Here is a 16,460-nt window from a genome sequence, read left to right on the forward strand (position 1 = left end):
TGCAGCCGATGTCAAAAAGGGGCCACAATAAAAGCTGGCATCACTCACTGATGTTCCGGACTTATCCACTGAACAAAGAGTAGCATTTGCCTGATCCAGGGCAAAACGCAGTGGAAAACACGCTGTAGAACTGTACAATTACAGCCCGTCTCTTAAAGCATATACAGAAAGGTATGCAATTAATATTGCTGAGAGTAAAAGCATCTCAAAAAGTGTCTTTTGGTTCCCGAATAATGCTGTATTCCATAAATGCATAATTCTCAGTAGTTCAAGATCTGAACCCCCACAATATCCCCATTAAAATCAAAAGAGGAGGGGGAAAACAGTATCCTCATTCTCCTGAGCAGCAAGCGTCCTGACCCAAAGGTTATTTCTGCCTCACGTCCTTCTGTATTAAGCAGCAAGTGGTGACAGTGGGATTCGGTGAGGTCCCCTGAAGGAAGTGAACCACAGTACCGGGTGGAGCGATCCAGGCCCCTCCGGGGGCTGCACTCTTTTGCAGTGGTGGGTGACCCCACACCTTGCAGCCTGAAACGCAGCTGCCCCAGGGCAGGTGGGAACACACACACACACATTTCCAGCAGCGGTTCCTCAGCTGTTCCTGCGACGAGTTCACTCACTCTCACCCCTTTCCCTGCTCGGGCGCGGTGACTCTCCCCCACACACACACCAGGCTACCGCTAACACCGCTCGGGGTAGCCATGGCCGGCAGGGCCCCCTGCCCCCGCCGCTGCTCCGCGGCGCGTTCGCTAGGGGGCACCGTAGTGGCGGGCGGCTGGACGGGCGGCGCGGGGCGCGCCTCCCCGGCGGGCGGAGGCGGCGGCGAGGCGGGAAGGGGAGGGCGCACTCGGTAGGGGCGACCCCTCGGAGCCGGGGGGGCGCTCCGGCGAGAAACCATGGATCCCGCCGCCGCCTCCCGCCCCGCCGCCCGGCGGTCGGGCGCCTTGCCGCTGCTGCTGCTCTCGTCCGCCGGGCGGGCGCTGCTGTGGCTCGGTCCCGTTTACCTGGCGGGGTACCTGGGGCTGAGCGGCAGCTGGGTGCTGCTGGGGCTGGCGCTGTGGCTGTGCTGGGGACACAACCGGCGGTGGAAGCGCGACCGGCTGGCTGCCGCTTTCGCGCTGCTGGAGGACGAGCGGGAGGCGGTGTGCCGGGGACTGGCCGCCCGGCAGCTGCCGGCTTGGGTGAGTGAGGACCGGCGGGCACCTGCCGCGCATCCCCCCGCAGCATCCTCGGAGCCCCTGGGAGCGGGGATGCTGCCGGCGGCGGGCGTGCGTGGCTGGGGAGCGCCCGGCGGGAGCGGCGGAGAGCGAGGTGTTCCGTCGTAAGCGCCTGAAAGGGGAAAAAAAGGAGGTGGCGGTGATGCCTCGGTCCCAGCAGTAACGTCTCTTGATTTTGAAGTCGTTCTCAATAAAAGGGAGTACTAAACTGGAAGTTGTTTTAGTCCGGGAAATGGGGATCTTGCTGTAAGCGTGCTTGTAAAATAGACTGCTGTATCCCTGGAGAAGTCTTCTTTCAAGTATGTGCTGTTGCATTGCAGGTATTTTGGTGTAGAGGATACTTATTTTAAACCTTCTCCTCTAGAAAGTTCTCCCCTTCTTTTTAGTGTCGTTTGGAAAAAAATATAATCTACAAACATAATAGTCTCAGCCTGCTAAACCCCAAATATTCAACTTTTCCATACCATCTCTTGATGGTATGGAAAGCCAGCCCCTGTTTGTTCTTCACATTTGTTCCTAGCCACTCTGGGGTTTAAAGTGAAGAAACTTGAAAATCTTAAGTGCACATTTTATTCTATGGCTTTGGTTATTTGTTGGGTAGCCATTGTTGGCTAATGGAAACAGATGATGAGGGGTTTTCTTCATCATCATTTGCTTAGCATTTAGAAACGTGTCAGGGACTGGTAGGGAAATGCTTTTCTTGTAAGAAAGAGAATATCAAAGAGCTCTATTTGTAAGGAGCGTTGGAGTGTAATGGAGACATTTATAGTCAGCAAACTGTTTTATATAGCCTACAGCACTTGGCTCTCCTTAATGCTGTGGGAAACGAAGGCAGTCGGCACTTCTGAGACACGAGGCCAGGGTCTCCTAGCAGAGCTGGTGCTGCTCCCTGCGCATGTTCCCTCCTGCCGGGCGCAGAAGTCTCTCTCTGAATGAGGTTTCTGCTTGTTTGTACTGACAGAGCGTTTCAAACAACTCGGAATGTTAATGAGTGTGGTGGTGTCAGCTCTTGCCCTGATGCTGTAAGAAGAGTGTTGTGTTTTATCCTCAAGTGCCCTGAATCTTGGTAACAAGAAATTGAGTCTCTTTAGTCATCATTGAAAAATCAGAATCGCCCCCACCAGCAATCACACAGTTTCAAAAGTTCTTAGGTGATGTGGCTGAAAGTATCAGGCTTCATTAGTGCATGGGCAGGCGGTCAATGGAAGGGACTATTGATTGCCCTGAACTCGGCACACATGAGGCTGCACTGAGAGCACTGTGTACCCCAAGGCCAGGAGGGGTTTTCACAAACGGGGAGACACAGCAGAGCCCACCGCGATGGTCAGGGGCTGGGGCACCTGCTGGGTGAGGAGAGGCTGATGGGGCTGGGGCTGTTCAGCCTCCTTCAGGAGAAGGGAAGGATTAAGGGGGACCTCACCACTGTCTCCTGCTGCCTAGCGCTTGCTCACAGAGAAGGTAGAGTCAGACTCTCCAGAGGCCTCTCCTGCCTTGTGAGTTCTTGGAGCTGGCTGCTGGAGAGCAGGATGTAGGACCTAAGGATAAAGGGCCTGCACCTTGTGCTTTTAGTTTCAGCATTTATCCATATTGCCACTTCTCCTCCTTTCCTTTCCTGTGTTGGTAACTCCTTCTTCACCAGTTGGTGTTTGCTTCCACACCATGCTTCTACTTGTTGGGGTTTTTTTTAACTTTAGCTTTAATTTTCCTTCTATCCCCTTACTTGATTTGATCTAGTTCTCCCCTATGCCAGTCTTGGAGGCTGATCCTCACCTGCTGTCTATTCAGTTTATTCTCTGTGGTGTCATCTTTTTTTTTTATCTTTAATTTTTGCCTTTCAGTGTTCATGAGCCTTCAGCTGAAACAGCTCTAAAAATGTCCCTTGTGTTCTTCTCTCCTGACATGCAGAGGTGGGAGTAGGAATACAATTGATGCTAGGGGGAGCATGGGTTGGATTTGCAGTATTGTAACCCTAGGAAAGGTTCTGGAGGTGTGAAGCGATGGCAGTGTCTTAGGGGATTGGTAAATAGCTGTCTCCTCCTGTGCCCTGTAGTAGAATGAGGAGGATCCATCCAGTCTAGAATTAAGAGCAATCATTGATTGCACTAGTTGGTTAAAAACCGCTCTCTTCCTAAGAGCGGTGCAGCGGCTCCTTCAAACGTTGCTCGGGCTCCCCTCAGTCGTGGTGGTATCAGCTGTTAGGAGATGCATTCGTATTGCAGCTTTTCCTTCGGGGGGGGAACGCTGGGAGGGTTCCCCTCATCTCCTTAACCATCTGTTTCAGGGAATTTGCAAGGTTATATTGCAGCACCAGTTTCTTGGCTGAAACCAGCCAAGGAGTTTGGAACAGAGGGGTTCCTGTGCTTATGTGGGCAGGCTGGGCTTCCTCGGGAAACCAGGCTGGAAATCTGCTCGTGTCGAGTAGAGTCACATGTGTGTCTTGGAGATGTGAGGCTGGCTGACTTCAGCCTGTGCAGCCTTTAGCCTGACTTTTGTAAGACCAGTCAGTGCCCGGAGCAGAGGCAGCTGAGCTTCCACCTGGATTCTGGCTCCTGGAGCTGGTGGTGACTTCTCCCTGTTACTTTGGCAGCTGTTAGCAGGTTGCAGGTGAGAACAACCAAGTATGCTGGGTTTCTTCCTGGTGTTAGATTCCTTTTACCAGGAGAAATTGATATTACTGGGTACGGAACAGTCCTTTTAAAACTTTGCCTGTTAATTCCTTGTTCATGGAAAAGGCTTGTTTAGACTTTTAGGTTTTGTTACCCCAGCACTGGGAGCTAAGAAACCTGTCCCTTAAAAAAAACCAAAAAAAACCAAAAAAACAAAAAAACCACAAAAAACCACAACACACACACACACACCCCCAAACAAATAAACAACAAAAAACCCTAAACAAACAGAAAAAATCCCTGTTGGATAGACTCCTGTGTTGTATTTAACGAGAATGGCACTGTTGTGTCAGACACAGTTTTTGCTATGGCTATGATCCTTGTGGCCTGCTCCAGGGCAAGGCGGAGCCATGCAGAAACTTACACATTTTCTTTGCTTGCTAGTAATTGGCCCTTACCTAGTGTTTTTGATCTTCAAAGCTCTTTTCAAATGCTAAGTAATTTTTGCAGCATTCCTAAAATATTGGCAAGAAGTACGCCTGCTTTTGTGTATGGGGAAAACTGATTTTGATAGTGTGACTTGCCCAAGGCTACAGGATTAAGTCTTGTTCTGGGACAGTGTTAACTTCTGTAGCTCTTGGGTGGCTGGTTTTGGGCTTAGTAGGAAGTGGTTTGGGCTTCTCTTACCTGTGGTGTACTCATGACGAACTTGAGGACAAGACCTTACTGCCAGGACTCTCACCAGTAACAAGGGTCAGAAGTGAGTCTGAAGTCCAGAGCACAGGGTTAAAAAGTATGGAACTGCAGATGTCTTTTTATTTTTATTTTTTTTTTCACCAAGAAGCATTAGGACACAGTAAGTTCTTGGAGTAAGATGTTGGGTCGAGAAGAAAGCTTGGTGGTGTCACTGTGCTGAATTAGAGCAGAACTCATCTTCTGCCAATGGGACATGCATGTAATAGGAATACCCTGTGGTAGGAAAGGCTTTGCTTTGCTCAGAGATTAAGTCTTACTTGTGAGTGGATAATTTAGATGGAACATTTGGATGCCATGCTCTGCTTCTTCTGCAGAGCTGCTCACTCAATTCATACCATTGAGTGCAGCTGACCTTTGGTATTGGGAACCCACTGAAAATTGGTGGACTTTCATAATAGCAGAAAGCTGTTTTTCACCAAAGGCATGTAGTCAGCCAATGCCTGTGGTGTTCGCCTCTGTGAGAGCCCTGTTATGTTAGCCAAGGAGCTCCTGGTGGTCTCTGGTACCTTTGAGCTACAGCAGTGCTATTTCTTCCGTCTGTCAAAGGAAACGGAGGCACATCGTGCCTGGGTAGGACCTGTGTTGCAGACACGTGAATGAGGCGGGATGGAAATGTACCACAAACGACTGCTAATCCTATCACAGCAATCTGAGGTGTGACACAGGGATCTGTGATTCATGGCGGTTGCTTTTGGAGTTTGCCCTGGGCTGTCTGGTTTGGGTGTCTGTGGCTCAAATACTGAAATCAATTTTGCTTTTTCTTAAGGTGGGTCTAACTGCTGCCCCCTTCTCATGGTTTTGCCTGTTTCCTAATGTGTGCTGTTCCAGCTCTCCTTGGCCACCAGCCTGCTTCTTGGATGCCTCTTGCAGTTGCATTTCTAGCAGCTTTGGCTCTAGAGAATAATCCCAGCCAATTTTAGTGTTTATATTGTGCTGCGTTTCTCCTGTTAACATTGGTGGGTCTCACGTGTGGTCTGTGACTTTCTCATTGGGATCTGGTGGCCTAACTGTTGCCCAGCATCCTGGTCTGTCCTTCCTTTTGGGTCACATCCCTCTTCTTGCTGTAAGATCTTTTGAAGGACAGCTTGCCACACTGCTTCCATCCCTGCTTTACCCTGCCTGTGACTGATCCGGGGCTGTGGAGCAAATCCTGCAGAACGCTGGTGGATGGCAGTTGCCTTGGAGCTGGGGACCAGCTGCCCTTGGGCCACCCAGGATTTATGTGCCCTTGTGGAGGACCTTTTGGTGAAAGACAAAAAACTGGCAGGTGAAGTGGAGGTCCCTTGAATCACATAATCTGCCTTACTGTAAAATGTCGGCAGCGTTTTATCAGTATTGATTGTCCCTTCTGGTGCTGTGTTCTCACTTTATCATGCAAATAGAGCTGGGGAGGCTGACATTTCACTGAACTTGCGTTGTCTTGTTTAATGGAAAAGTTGCTATTTAGAGCATCAAAAGAAATTGCTTATAAAGAGTATGGTAATATCACTTTGTTTTTTAATGTAATAATTTGAGGTAATTTGAAGCATTATTTGAGCAAGGGAAATGGGCTCTGAAATCATACTTGAAGCTGGAATAAAAGGCAGGCTGCTGTCCGTTCCATCCAAGCATCTCTGAGCACTTCTTTGAAATCTGCTGAATTAAACAACAAGCCTTTGGCTGAAGAGTGTAATTCACAGCTCTACTATAAGGAGGTAATGTCTTGTCCTACCCAGTTACTATTACCAGGCTGGATGGTAGTCGAAGGAGTCCCTTTGTATTGGGGTGCTCTTGTAGAGCTGAGCAGGGCCCGAATGTCCACTTTGAGAAGCTGCTGCACCGTCCTTCCCTTCTGCGATAACCTGCTACCAGCTTATAGCACTGGCTGAAAATAAGACTTTAATGTGTGATTGTTGTAAGATGATTGTGGCTTCTTGGTGAGGTCTGAGAGATCAGTTAATTACTTGAGTGGCCTCATATCCGACTGTCCTGGTGGTGATTCAACAAGTCATCACAGGGAACTGGAGGGATTTTGCAATGGACACAGATACTCCTTGTTGGCGTTTGTTGTTTCCAACTTGAAATCATGATGCATGAGTGACTACTTCATTCTAATTTGTCCATAGCATCTTAAAAAGCTCTGAGAGGTGGAAACGCTGGATGGTTCCACACGGCAGTGTATGCTGATAGGCTTGAACTCTCACAGGGCTTCTCTTCCCTGAGGCCATTGGCGCTATGTTAGTATTAGTGGAGAAATGATGCCACAACCAATAAATTGAGTTTCCCAAGCAGGTTCCAAGCAGGTTTTCCAAAGTGTGTTGTTGGGGTGAGCCAGTATAGGAAACAGGTCCTGTACAGATCGTGATCTTGAAGGGAAGCAGGTTCTTTTGGCTTCCCAAGGTATGACCAAGAGAAGGATGAGAAATCTAATGCTGCTTTATGTCAAGAACAGGATATGACACTTGCTTCAATCATATAAATTTGCCCAGAGGCATACTGGTACATCAGTGCACGTGCGTTCTTTTCCCTTTTGCTATTTTTTACTATTTTATTTGCCTTTTACAACTTTTCAAGGAGGTAGTAAATTATAAAGGCTGCATATATGAGGGCACAGGGATCTCAACTTACTCTGAAACCTGTTCCACACTCCATGGTATGTTTTACATGTGTTGCAGCATGCCGAGACAGATGGCATGTGGCACTCACTTTATTTTTCTTTGCATCCAGGTTCACTTCCCTGATGTTGAACGAGTGGAGTGGCTGAACAAGGTGAGGAGCTCTGAATGCCAGTTTGCGAGGCCGTCTGCTCTGAGCTGCATCGTGGCACAGACTCTGTGGGCCAAGCCTGGGAAAGTTGTCCAGTCACTACGATATGGCTCAACCATATCAGTGTCTGTACTTAAGTCTTGGAGCCACTTAAGTATAGAATTGCCACTGGGGTTTTGGTGAGAGCCAAATGTGTGCCTGGTTGATACAGGTTTGACAAATTTGACCACTTCATTCTGAGACTAGAAAAACAAAAAAAGCGTGTGTGTGCGTATGTGCGTACAGATGTGTATATATGTGTGCATGTATTGTTACTATTTTAGTAAAAGTAGTGGCATCTCCTCTTACCAGAGAGGTTCCCAGAGAGCTCTGAGGCAGATGTTCCCATCAGCAGCTCTAGTCAAGCTCTCACGGGAACTGGACTCTGTGGAATTCAGAGCAAAACAGCTGAACTTGCAAATTAGCATCCAGTAACTATCCTGTTTTTCTTTTTAGCAAACTTTCTTTTTGATGTAAAAGCTCATCTTGCTCCTCTCTAAATAAACCTAACTCCAGGGAACTTTGTGACACTTTAGACTAATTAGAAGCTATTGTCCTTTCTAGGCTGGCTTGGCCCCTGTGGTTAGAAGCAGTCATAGGCTCTATGAGGCTGAAAACTCACCCTTCAGTTCCTAAAACAAATTGCTTTTCTGAGGAACTAGGATGGATCCTTCAAGAATGATGACTTAAGAGCACAAATGTGACTTGACTTGGTATTTTAAAAGGGTGGAGATTAATAGCCAAGTATTCTGTCTGTTTCTCAACAAAAGGTATATTTCTGCTTTTGCTGTTCTTTAGGTTCTTGTACAGGCTTGGCCATACTTTGGGACAATCATGGAAAAAACATTTAAAGAAGTTGTTGAACCAAAAATCAGAGCAAAGAATGTACATCTGAAAACATGCAGCTTTACCAAGATCCACTTTGGCGAGAAGGTAGCGTGAAACCTTTGCAATGATTGATGTTCAGTCTTTTCTGAAAAGTTCAGATGCAAAGAGAGTATTTGGGAGTCTGAGTTCAGCTCTTTAATAGCTCTGAGTGTTTAACAAAATGGTACAACTCTGCTACCTCCTTTGCTCCCTCCTCATGTTGATTTGATCATCTTCAATGAGAAGGAAAGATCATATAGGAGAGACACATCCCTTCCCACTGGCTGTCAGTATCATGGGACTGGACAAGAAAAAAGGGCATATTATCCACATTTCTTTCTGTTATACACATGCAACAGGAGTTTTCAGTGCTTCCTAAGGCTTGCAGCATGGGCTACTTGTAAGCAGCCCTGTATCTGAGGACTGCCAAGGCTGTTCACACTACTTCTTTAAGGGAAAAACTTGTGTGGTTTACCCATACTTTGCATGCAGTTGTGCGAAGTCTTTGATGAATACAAAGCCTTTAATAAATGCCTCTGTACTCAAATTGATTGAAGTGAGTAGGACTTTTCACTTGGGTTTAACTAGAAAGATATTAACTGTGTTGTATCTTGTTTGTCTCTATTTCAGTGCCCTAGAATCAATGGAATAAAAGCATACACCAAAGAAATTGACAGAAGACAAATTATCCTGGACCTGCAGATATGGTAACATTGCATCTTTGATTATGTAGATGGCTCTTAACTCACTGCCCATTTCACCACCTGTGTGAGAGTTGTCATGGTGGAGTGGACATGTGGTCCACTAAGATCAGCACGAAGTGGAGAGGTCCTTATCTTATATCAACCTAGAATGATATGAGATAATCTGTCCCGCAGCTGGATGTCCTCGGTACTTACAGAGGTGAGATGCTGTGCATCAGCCTTTAAGTCAGAAAGCTGTGTCATCTGCACAGGTCTAGGTGTTACCTCCTCTGGCCCATCACTGCTGCCATGGGTATAAGAACATGTCCCCTGGCTTTGCCATTCATGGAAGCAAGAACCCAAGCTTTGGAACTGTATTTCCTGTTCTGACAGCTCTCAGGCACGGAGGCACTTGGTCTGTCTATTGCCCCGCTATGGTTCCTCTTCAGCCCAACCTCTCCAGTTCTTCCAGAACTACTTGTGCTACTTATTTTTTAGTTCCTTCCCCTTATTTTTTTAATGCCTTCCACCAGATTAATCCTCTTGTTTTACTCACTACTTGTTCCATGTGCCACCCAACACATTTGCTTTTTTTGATTACAGCCGTTCTCCGAGCAGAAAAATGCCTCTAGGTCTATTAACAACAACAAAAGTAGATAAAACAGTTGATACCTTCCAGGCTGTTTTGAATGAGCTTGTGTGTTTTGTTAACATCAGAGCCACTGCAGAGCTAAGCTCTCTCCTCGTTTAGCCTGGAGAACGGAATTACTGGGGGAATTACCACTTGCATGCTGCTGTAGCTCTGTAAGTTTAGTGGGCGATGGAGATGCCTAATTTAAGTGGCTTTTCTTCATGGTAGTGCCAGGAAAAAGCAGTGTGAAATTACGAAGTGTCTTGGCAGTAGCACAGAGCTGCTCAGAACTGTGCCTGCTGCTTAATGTGGCAATGGCACGGCAGCATCCCTAGCCCCGGCAGAGCACTATTGCTCCCTGCAAAATGACATGCTTGATTTTCAGCCAGAACATGTTGTGCTTCAGTGCTGTCAGTGAAGTGTTCTTTGTAATAGCCAGACCAGTTTTAGGGCCTTTGGCAAATCATTCGTGCTTTCCACATTGAGATCGAGGGATTTGACGCCTTTAAGGCTCTGCAGGTCTCTGCTCTTCGCTGTTAAGCTACTTCTCCAGGCTGCTTCTCCCACATACTCATTTTCACTGTCTTTTAACAATCCTCTGCAGGGGGATTCCCCCACCTCCTCGTTCCTATCCCTCTGGCAGACCCATCAGCATCTCCAAACTGGCCAAGCGCTCCTTTTCCTCATCCTGACAATAACTTAGCCTGAACTGTCATCTGATAACCCGAGTTCTTTCTGTATTCACACAGGAGTGTTCAGACTACCTTGTCTCTGATGGGAGTCTCTTCTCCTGGGCTGTGTTAAGGACCCAGCTTCTCTTATCTTAATACTTTACAGTATCAAGAGTTACTTTACAGGGGGAGAATTGCACATGCCTTTTCCAAAGGGATACATAGACACCCAGGTTAGTCAGACTTGTCAGTGTGTGCTCCTGTAGCATCCCTGCCTTCAGTCAGTGGATTGCCATTGCATCGTGAGCGCTGGGCCCAGCTTTTCAACCCAATTACAGAAGGGATGCAGATACCTGCACTTGTACAAGCTTCTCCAGTTCTCCTCCGTGGCACAGGCGTGCTTATCTGCATCTCCTTCTGCAATAGGTGATTTCCACCCAGCCTACCCGTCCTTGCTTCCACCCTCTGTAGGCCTTCATTTTGCTTTTGACCTTGTCCAGGAGCTCCTTCTTCATCCATGCAGGCCTCCTGCCTTTTTTGCCTGACTACTTCTTTCTTGGGATGCAGCGCTCCTGAGCTTGGAGGAGGTGATCCTTGAATACTAACCAGGAGTAAATGAGGAGTAAAACTAATGAACAGAGACCGCATCCTTCCTACCAGGCACCCTGGTGTGTGGGGGTGATGCCTGTACGAAGCAGACTTAAGGATAGTTAAAGGTTATGGCTCTGATAAAAGGGGTAAAGACTTCTCTGACATCTAGACTTCAAAACCTGATTGCATGTATTGAAGCGTCACTGGAGAAAAGAGACATCTAGGACTGGGTGGGAAGAATTTTTGACTGTGTGGAAAGGCATAAACGTTGTAAATTGAAACACCACAGCTATTATTTGATGCGTTGGACACTGGCAACAGCTGAATTAAAAACTCTTGGATTAATTACTGCAAATTGAGGAACTCATTTTGGCTTCTCATTTAGACTTCTATTGTGACAAAGCTCTACTAGCACCCAGTGTAATGAGCTGTAAGATAATGTCAAAATTGTGGAAATTAATAAAACGTAAAAATAAGTTTGTTTAATTATGTGACTGGCTTATAAGGAAGATTGTGTTAATTTTGGCATGGCCTGTGAGGTTGGTTATTTAAGAAATGAGAATGCTCTGCCGTTAAAGGCTTTAATTTGTGTGTTATGAGCTTTTTAAATTCTGCTAAGTGACTCTCTGTAAACAAATATTTGAGAACTTTGCTTGCAAAAATGGAGACAAATTCACAGGCTTACACATTATTGGCAGGTTTTTTTTGGAGGAGGAGGGATTCAGTCTATGTGTAAATTACAGCGTGAATTAGTGGCAGCTGCACCACTGTTTTCCCATATGCATGTGGTCAGAGCAAAAATCTTGTCCTTTTTCTTTGATTATGGGGTGAAGTTATGCACGCGGGCGGCAAGCGCAGCACATTCGCTATGCTGCGGTACCTTTACACCCTGCTTTACCTGCAGGGTGTTTTGTGTGTCTGCAGCCAGAAAGAGCTATTTCTCAGAGGACTGAGAGGGAACTTGGTAGCTCCCTTCAGTTGTTTTCTGCCAGAGGGATCAACAAATCTGCTGGGTTCTGCTCCCCGGGGAGTGGCTATCGGTTTCTGCATAAGGTGATGTTTGTACTTTTATTAAAGCTTAAGGTGGTTTCCAAATTATGAAAGTACCACACTCAGCATTCGTTTTATTTAAAGCCTGATGTTCTCTGTGGCAACTGACCAAAATCTGGTCTAAGTCGTTGTCTTTTATTTCAGCCTCAAGGAAACCAGGTTATTTTTAGTGACGAATTTGTCCTTGAAGTGGGCTTTTTGGTTGTGGGCAAGGTGTGGGCAGGATGGCTCTGCATCAGCTTGGGAGCTGGGTCACCAAGTTGTGGGGTGGGATCAGGCCTTTGGCAGAGAAGGGAGCAAGAGGGCAATTGCTATAACTTTGAATTTTGAATGAGCCTGTTGATCCCCTGCTTGGAGCAAGTCCTAAGAATGGAAAAGGAACCTTGAAATACAGATGTTGCTTTGACATTTTGCAGGTAGATCAATATCCCAGCTGCCTGCAGGGTTTCACTTGTGAAGATCTGACCCTTGTTCAATGTGCTCAACTTTCCCTTTCCAGTTGCTTTGAAAATCCATCTCTGCACATGGGGTCATGCTGTCAATCGTTAAACTAATTTCCTTTATACTCTGTATAGCCCAGTGTTTCTCATTGAACTATTGCAAACTGTGGAATAATGTGAGAATTTTCTTTCAGTTACATAGGGGACTGTGAGATTCACATGGACATATCGAAATTTAATCTTGGAGTGAAAGGCGTACAGGTGCGTGCAGTGCTAACGGTGTCTGTTCAAGGCTGTGTGTGGCAGGAGGCAGCACGTCTCAATGGGGAGGTCACGACAAGTGGGAAACCACCCAACTAGCCAGCTTGGAATGATTGGCTTTATCTCCTTGTGTTTTGGCTGGGGAAATGATGCCTTCCTTGGAAAAGCACGTAAATACCACTTTTAAGCTTCTGAAGTGTGACTCTGAAAGGTCAGTGCTAGAGCACCAAGCTTGTGTAGGCCACCTTTTGCTACTGGAGCTCAGACGAGCTGTGTGTTGGTAGAGAACTTAAAAAGAGCCAGTTTTGCCAGGGTGCTCATAAGCTGGTTTAGATCAGACCAACAACCTGTTCATGCCATGTTGACACCTAAAAGGCAGATCACTCCATTGTACCATTGTACGGCAGTCAGGATTGTAGGCAGATTCCACAAACTTAGAAAACATTGCCCGATATCAATAGCAGTGGTTTGGAGGGAGGGACTTTTAATAAAATGTTTTCAAGTAGGATTTTTAAAATTATCTCCATCCCTGAGAAGATCACAGTTTTGAAACTGCAGCCTGAGAGTACCTTCAGGCTCAGTTCTCCAAGCTTGGTCTCTTCTGTTTGCAGTTGTATGGGACGCTGCGGGTGATACTGGAACCTCTTCTTACCGACGCACCTTTCATTGGAGCGGTGACCTTGTTTTTTCTGCAGAAACCGGTGAGTCAGTAGCGAACTGCTCTCTGCAGCCTTCTTGATACTCGGTCTGTCCTAATGGATGGGTAGGTCTTCAGCAGGCGACACAAGCCGTCCGTCGCTGGTAACCCAAACTGCACGACTGCAAGTGCCTCACCTGCGAGGTGTCTGAATAGCAAATTCCTGATTGTTCAATGTTCCTCCTGAACCCCAAGAGGATGGGAGTGGATTTGCTCTATTCTCTTGCAGTAATGCCTAAAAAGTTACTTGCTTCACTCTCGGAATGGGAGGAATTTGCCATGGTGACAGCACAGCAGCCGTTCTGTAGGCCTTTGCTGCAGGGTTCCTGGCAGATGGATTTTAAACCTTCGCATTCATAGATTTTAAATGCAGTCATCATGGAGACCATTCAGTCATGGTCGTCCTTTGAAACCTTGCCTGTTTAAGGTCATGTGCCTTGCAGCTGAATTGTTTAATAAAATATGAGAAACCTTCTAGTCCTGTAAGAACCAGTTCCCTTACAGCACGCGGCTTTGCTTGCTTATGGGTTATGCTCTGCTTGAGTTCATGGAAGTCACACATTTTTGATCTTGGATGAGGTGTTTTTGTGTTTGGATGTAGTAGCGTTATTTTAGCACATGGAAAAAAAACTTTTTGTTTACTTTGTGAATAGAAATACAGACTCCTGAAGTTGGGTGGTGTTTGTAAATCCCCCTGCCTCGGGGCATAGGCCAACCCTCAAGTGAAAGGATGAGGAAACAACTTCAAAGTCTAGGTAGACTGTTGAATTTACTGCACATGACCCCAGGGCATCTGCCAGTGGCCATTGCTGGGGGTGAATGCTTTCTTTCCTGGTGCTTGCAGGATAAGTCCCAGCGATACCCTCATTTCAGGTATGGCAGGTAAAACAGATAAGGGAATTCCTACCAGCTGTTAGTTCTAACGTATAGATGCAGTCACTTTCTGGTGCAGGTTTTGCTTTCTTTAAACAGCTGGCTTTGTTTTAGAAACATTTGCTTCCCCTTTAAATTCTACATTTGTGCTGAAATAAATTGTAATTGTTGTGTATAATTTTTCTCCCTGATCTTGTTGTAGCACTTGGAAATCAACTGGGCAGGCATGAGTAACCTCCTGGATGTCCCAGGCATTAAGTGAGTGTCTGCTTTGCTTCACTTTACTCTTCTTTAAAAAGCCTTTGGATGTTGGGATGGTGTTCTTCGATAATCCTCAAAGCTGTTCTCAAGAGCCTTGTGTAAAGATGTCGTGCTGATCCTCATCCCATCGTGGAGTTTGCAAAACCTGAAGAGGGTGCTTTTTACATTCTATCAAAATGGCTTCAGTCACTTCATTGCATTTGGGGTTAGTAAATCCCCCAAACTACAATGGTCTAGAAACTAAAACACAAGCCCTTCTGTTTCCCATGTGCTAGTTACTTGCAAAGGCAGATGAGGTAGATATAGGTGACTGGCAGTCTGTGCTTACCTTTGTTTAACTTAAAGAGAAAAAAAGCAAGGTATCACAGGGTTGTGGTCCCTCTGACAAATTGAAATACAGTCCATAATAAAGAAAACTGCACCAGATTTATAAGGAGAAACGTTCTTCTCTGTCTGTGTCATCTGCTCACCCTCGAAGTTCTTCAGAAAATGTAGCTCTTCCCCAATGCCTTTTGGGTTGATCTTGTACCTGAAGCTTGCACAGCAAGGATGAAAATCCTAGCGGTTTTCAGTACTGTAAGTTTCAAATTGTTTCTCCAGATCAGAGATTTGCTTTTTCCTTGCTCCTCAGTGTAAGGAGAAAATCGGTTACACAAGAACAAAATATATTTGGTTACTCAGCCATTGCCTTTCTCCCTTTAAATGCAAATGCAGACACTTTGGCTCCTCTCTCTTCCCCTGCAACTCATGGTTTGCAAACTTGTAGGAAGTTGCAGGCTACTTCAGGTACCAGTTCAAGCACTTAAAGGCCTCTGAAGACCTTTGATGTTGAGTGAGAGGAAGCTTTCTTTTTTTTGTTCGTTTGAGGCCAGAGTCGCCTTTTGCCCTGAAGTTTGCCCTGAGAGCTCCAGTTTTTATCAGAGGAATGAATCTGTTCTTTTCTAATGCAGCTTTCCTTAATCCTTGCAGGGAGAAGAAGGTATGTAGGTGTTCCAACCTACAGCCTCTCATATAATTAAGTGCAAATTTGGTGTCCTAAATTTTCACTCCCTGGTTCTCTCACAGGGATTTGAACACAGAAACCCTTGCTTGTCCATCAGCACTACACGTGAAAGCCAGGAGCAAAACATGCCTGACCGTGAACAGGCTGAAGTACAGGTTGAACAAGAGCTCTCCCTTTCAAATGAATCGGGCTTACTTAACAGAGAGTAAAGAAACTGGATGCAGTCGTCTGTCCTGATGTACAAGCTGTTATTAGTTGGGTGTACCCTGAGACTCAAGAGAAGGGACAATTCTGTGACCTTCCTTCTGGGTGTCTCTTGACAGGAAAGCCAACAGCCTGACCAAGGGCTTTCAGGCTCCTGGTTTAATGTTTGGGGTAGGAAAGGACTTTCTGTTCGTGTGAATCCAGCCTCATCTGTGAAATGTGACAATTCTGTTGCACAGTCTTACCCTGAGAAGCTGACTTACATGCACTAGATTTATCAAGAGGATGAAAGTCTTTCAGATGTTTGGTGCTTTCAGGTTTCCCTGTTAATATTGCCTTCTGCTCATGCCAAGTACTTTGAAATCCTCTTATTAATCACCTGCAGAGTACTGGGAGTCTATGATAGCCATATGCATCTTGCTCAGGAGATTGAGGTCAAATTAGTTGTCCCCACCATACAAATAGAGCAATTCCAAATAAAAGGTTTGAACTGAAAAGCTAAAAATGCGTAAGTTTTAGGTTAGACTGGAAAGTTCCCTAAACTCCAAGACAGACAGTACCATCAGTTCAGGCAGCATACCAAAACCAAACTACTTTGAGGTCTTAAGCCTCCTGTGAAATACTGAAAATTCCAGGTTCCCTCCTCACCCTGTCCGTCTCTGGTGTCGGCATTCCCAAGGAAACCTAGAAAGCACATGAGTTTGTAGGACTTGTTGGGGTGCACGATGATCTCATCATATGGCCTAAGCTCCCATTCATCACTTACAACCTGCTGGAGCCAAATTCACATCCAGCCCCAATAACCCTAGCCTGGAACGTCCCTCCATGCAAGTGGGTGCTGCACCGTCTGTGCCACAAGGCAGTG

The 16,460-nt window shown here is 46.1% G+C and overlaps 1 protein-coding gene across 1 annotated transcript in view; it reads left to right on the forward strand.

Annotated features, from left to right (window-relative positions):
* The first annotated feature begins 896 nt into the window (after positions 1 to 896).
* ESYT3 (extended synaptotagmin 3) overlaps positions 897 to 16,460 on the forward strand; it is a 29,633-nt gene continuing 14,069 nt past the window's right edge. The window contains exons 1-7 of the mRNA XM_074145202.1: positions 897 to 1,181; positions 7,286 to 7,327; positions 8,162 to 8,296; positions 8,861 to 8,937; positions 12,491 to 12,557; positions 13,169 to 13,258; positions 14,330 to 14,385. Coding sequence (XP_074001303.1) covers positions 897 to 1,181; positions 7,286 to 7,327; positions 8,162 to 8,296; positions 8,861 to 8,937; positions 12,491 to 12,557; positions 13,169 to 13,258; positions 14,330 to 14,385 — 752 coding nt within the window. The remainder of the gene's footprint in view (positions 1,182 to 7,285; positions 7,328 to 8,161; positions 8,297 to 8,860; positions 8,938 to 12,490; positions 12,558 to 13,168; positions 13,259 to 14,329; positions 14,386 to 16,460) is intronic.

Source organism: Numenius arquata, chromosome 3, assembly GCF_964106895.1.
Source record: "Numenius arquata chromosome 3, bNumArq3.hap1.1, whole genome shotgun sequence".
Lineage (NCBI taxonomy): Eukaryota > Metazoa > Chordata > Aves > Charadriiformes > Scolopacidae > Numenius > Numenius arquata.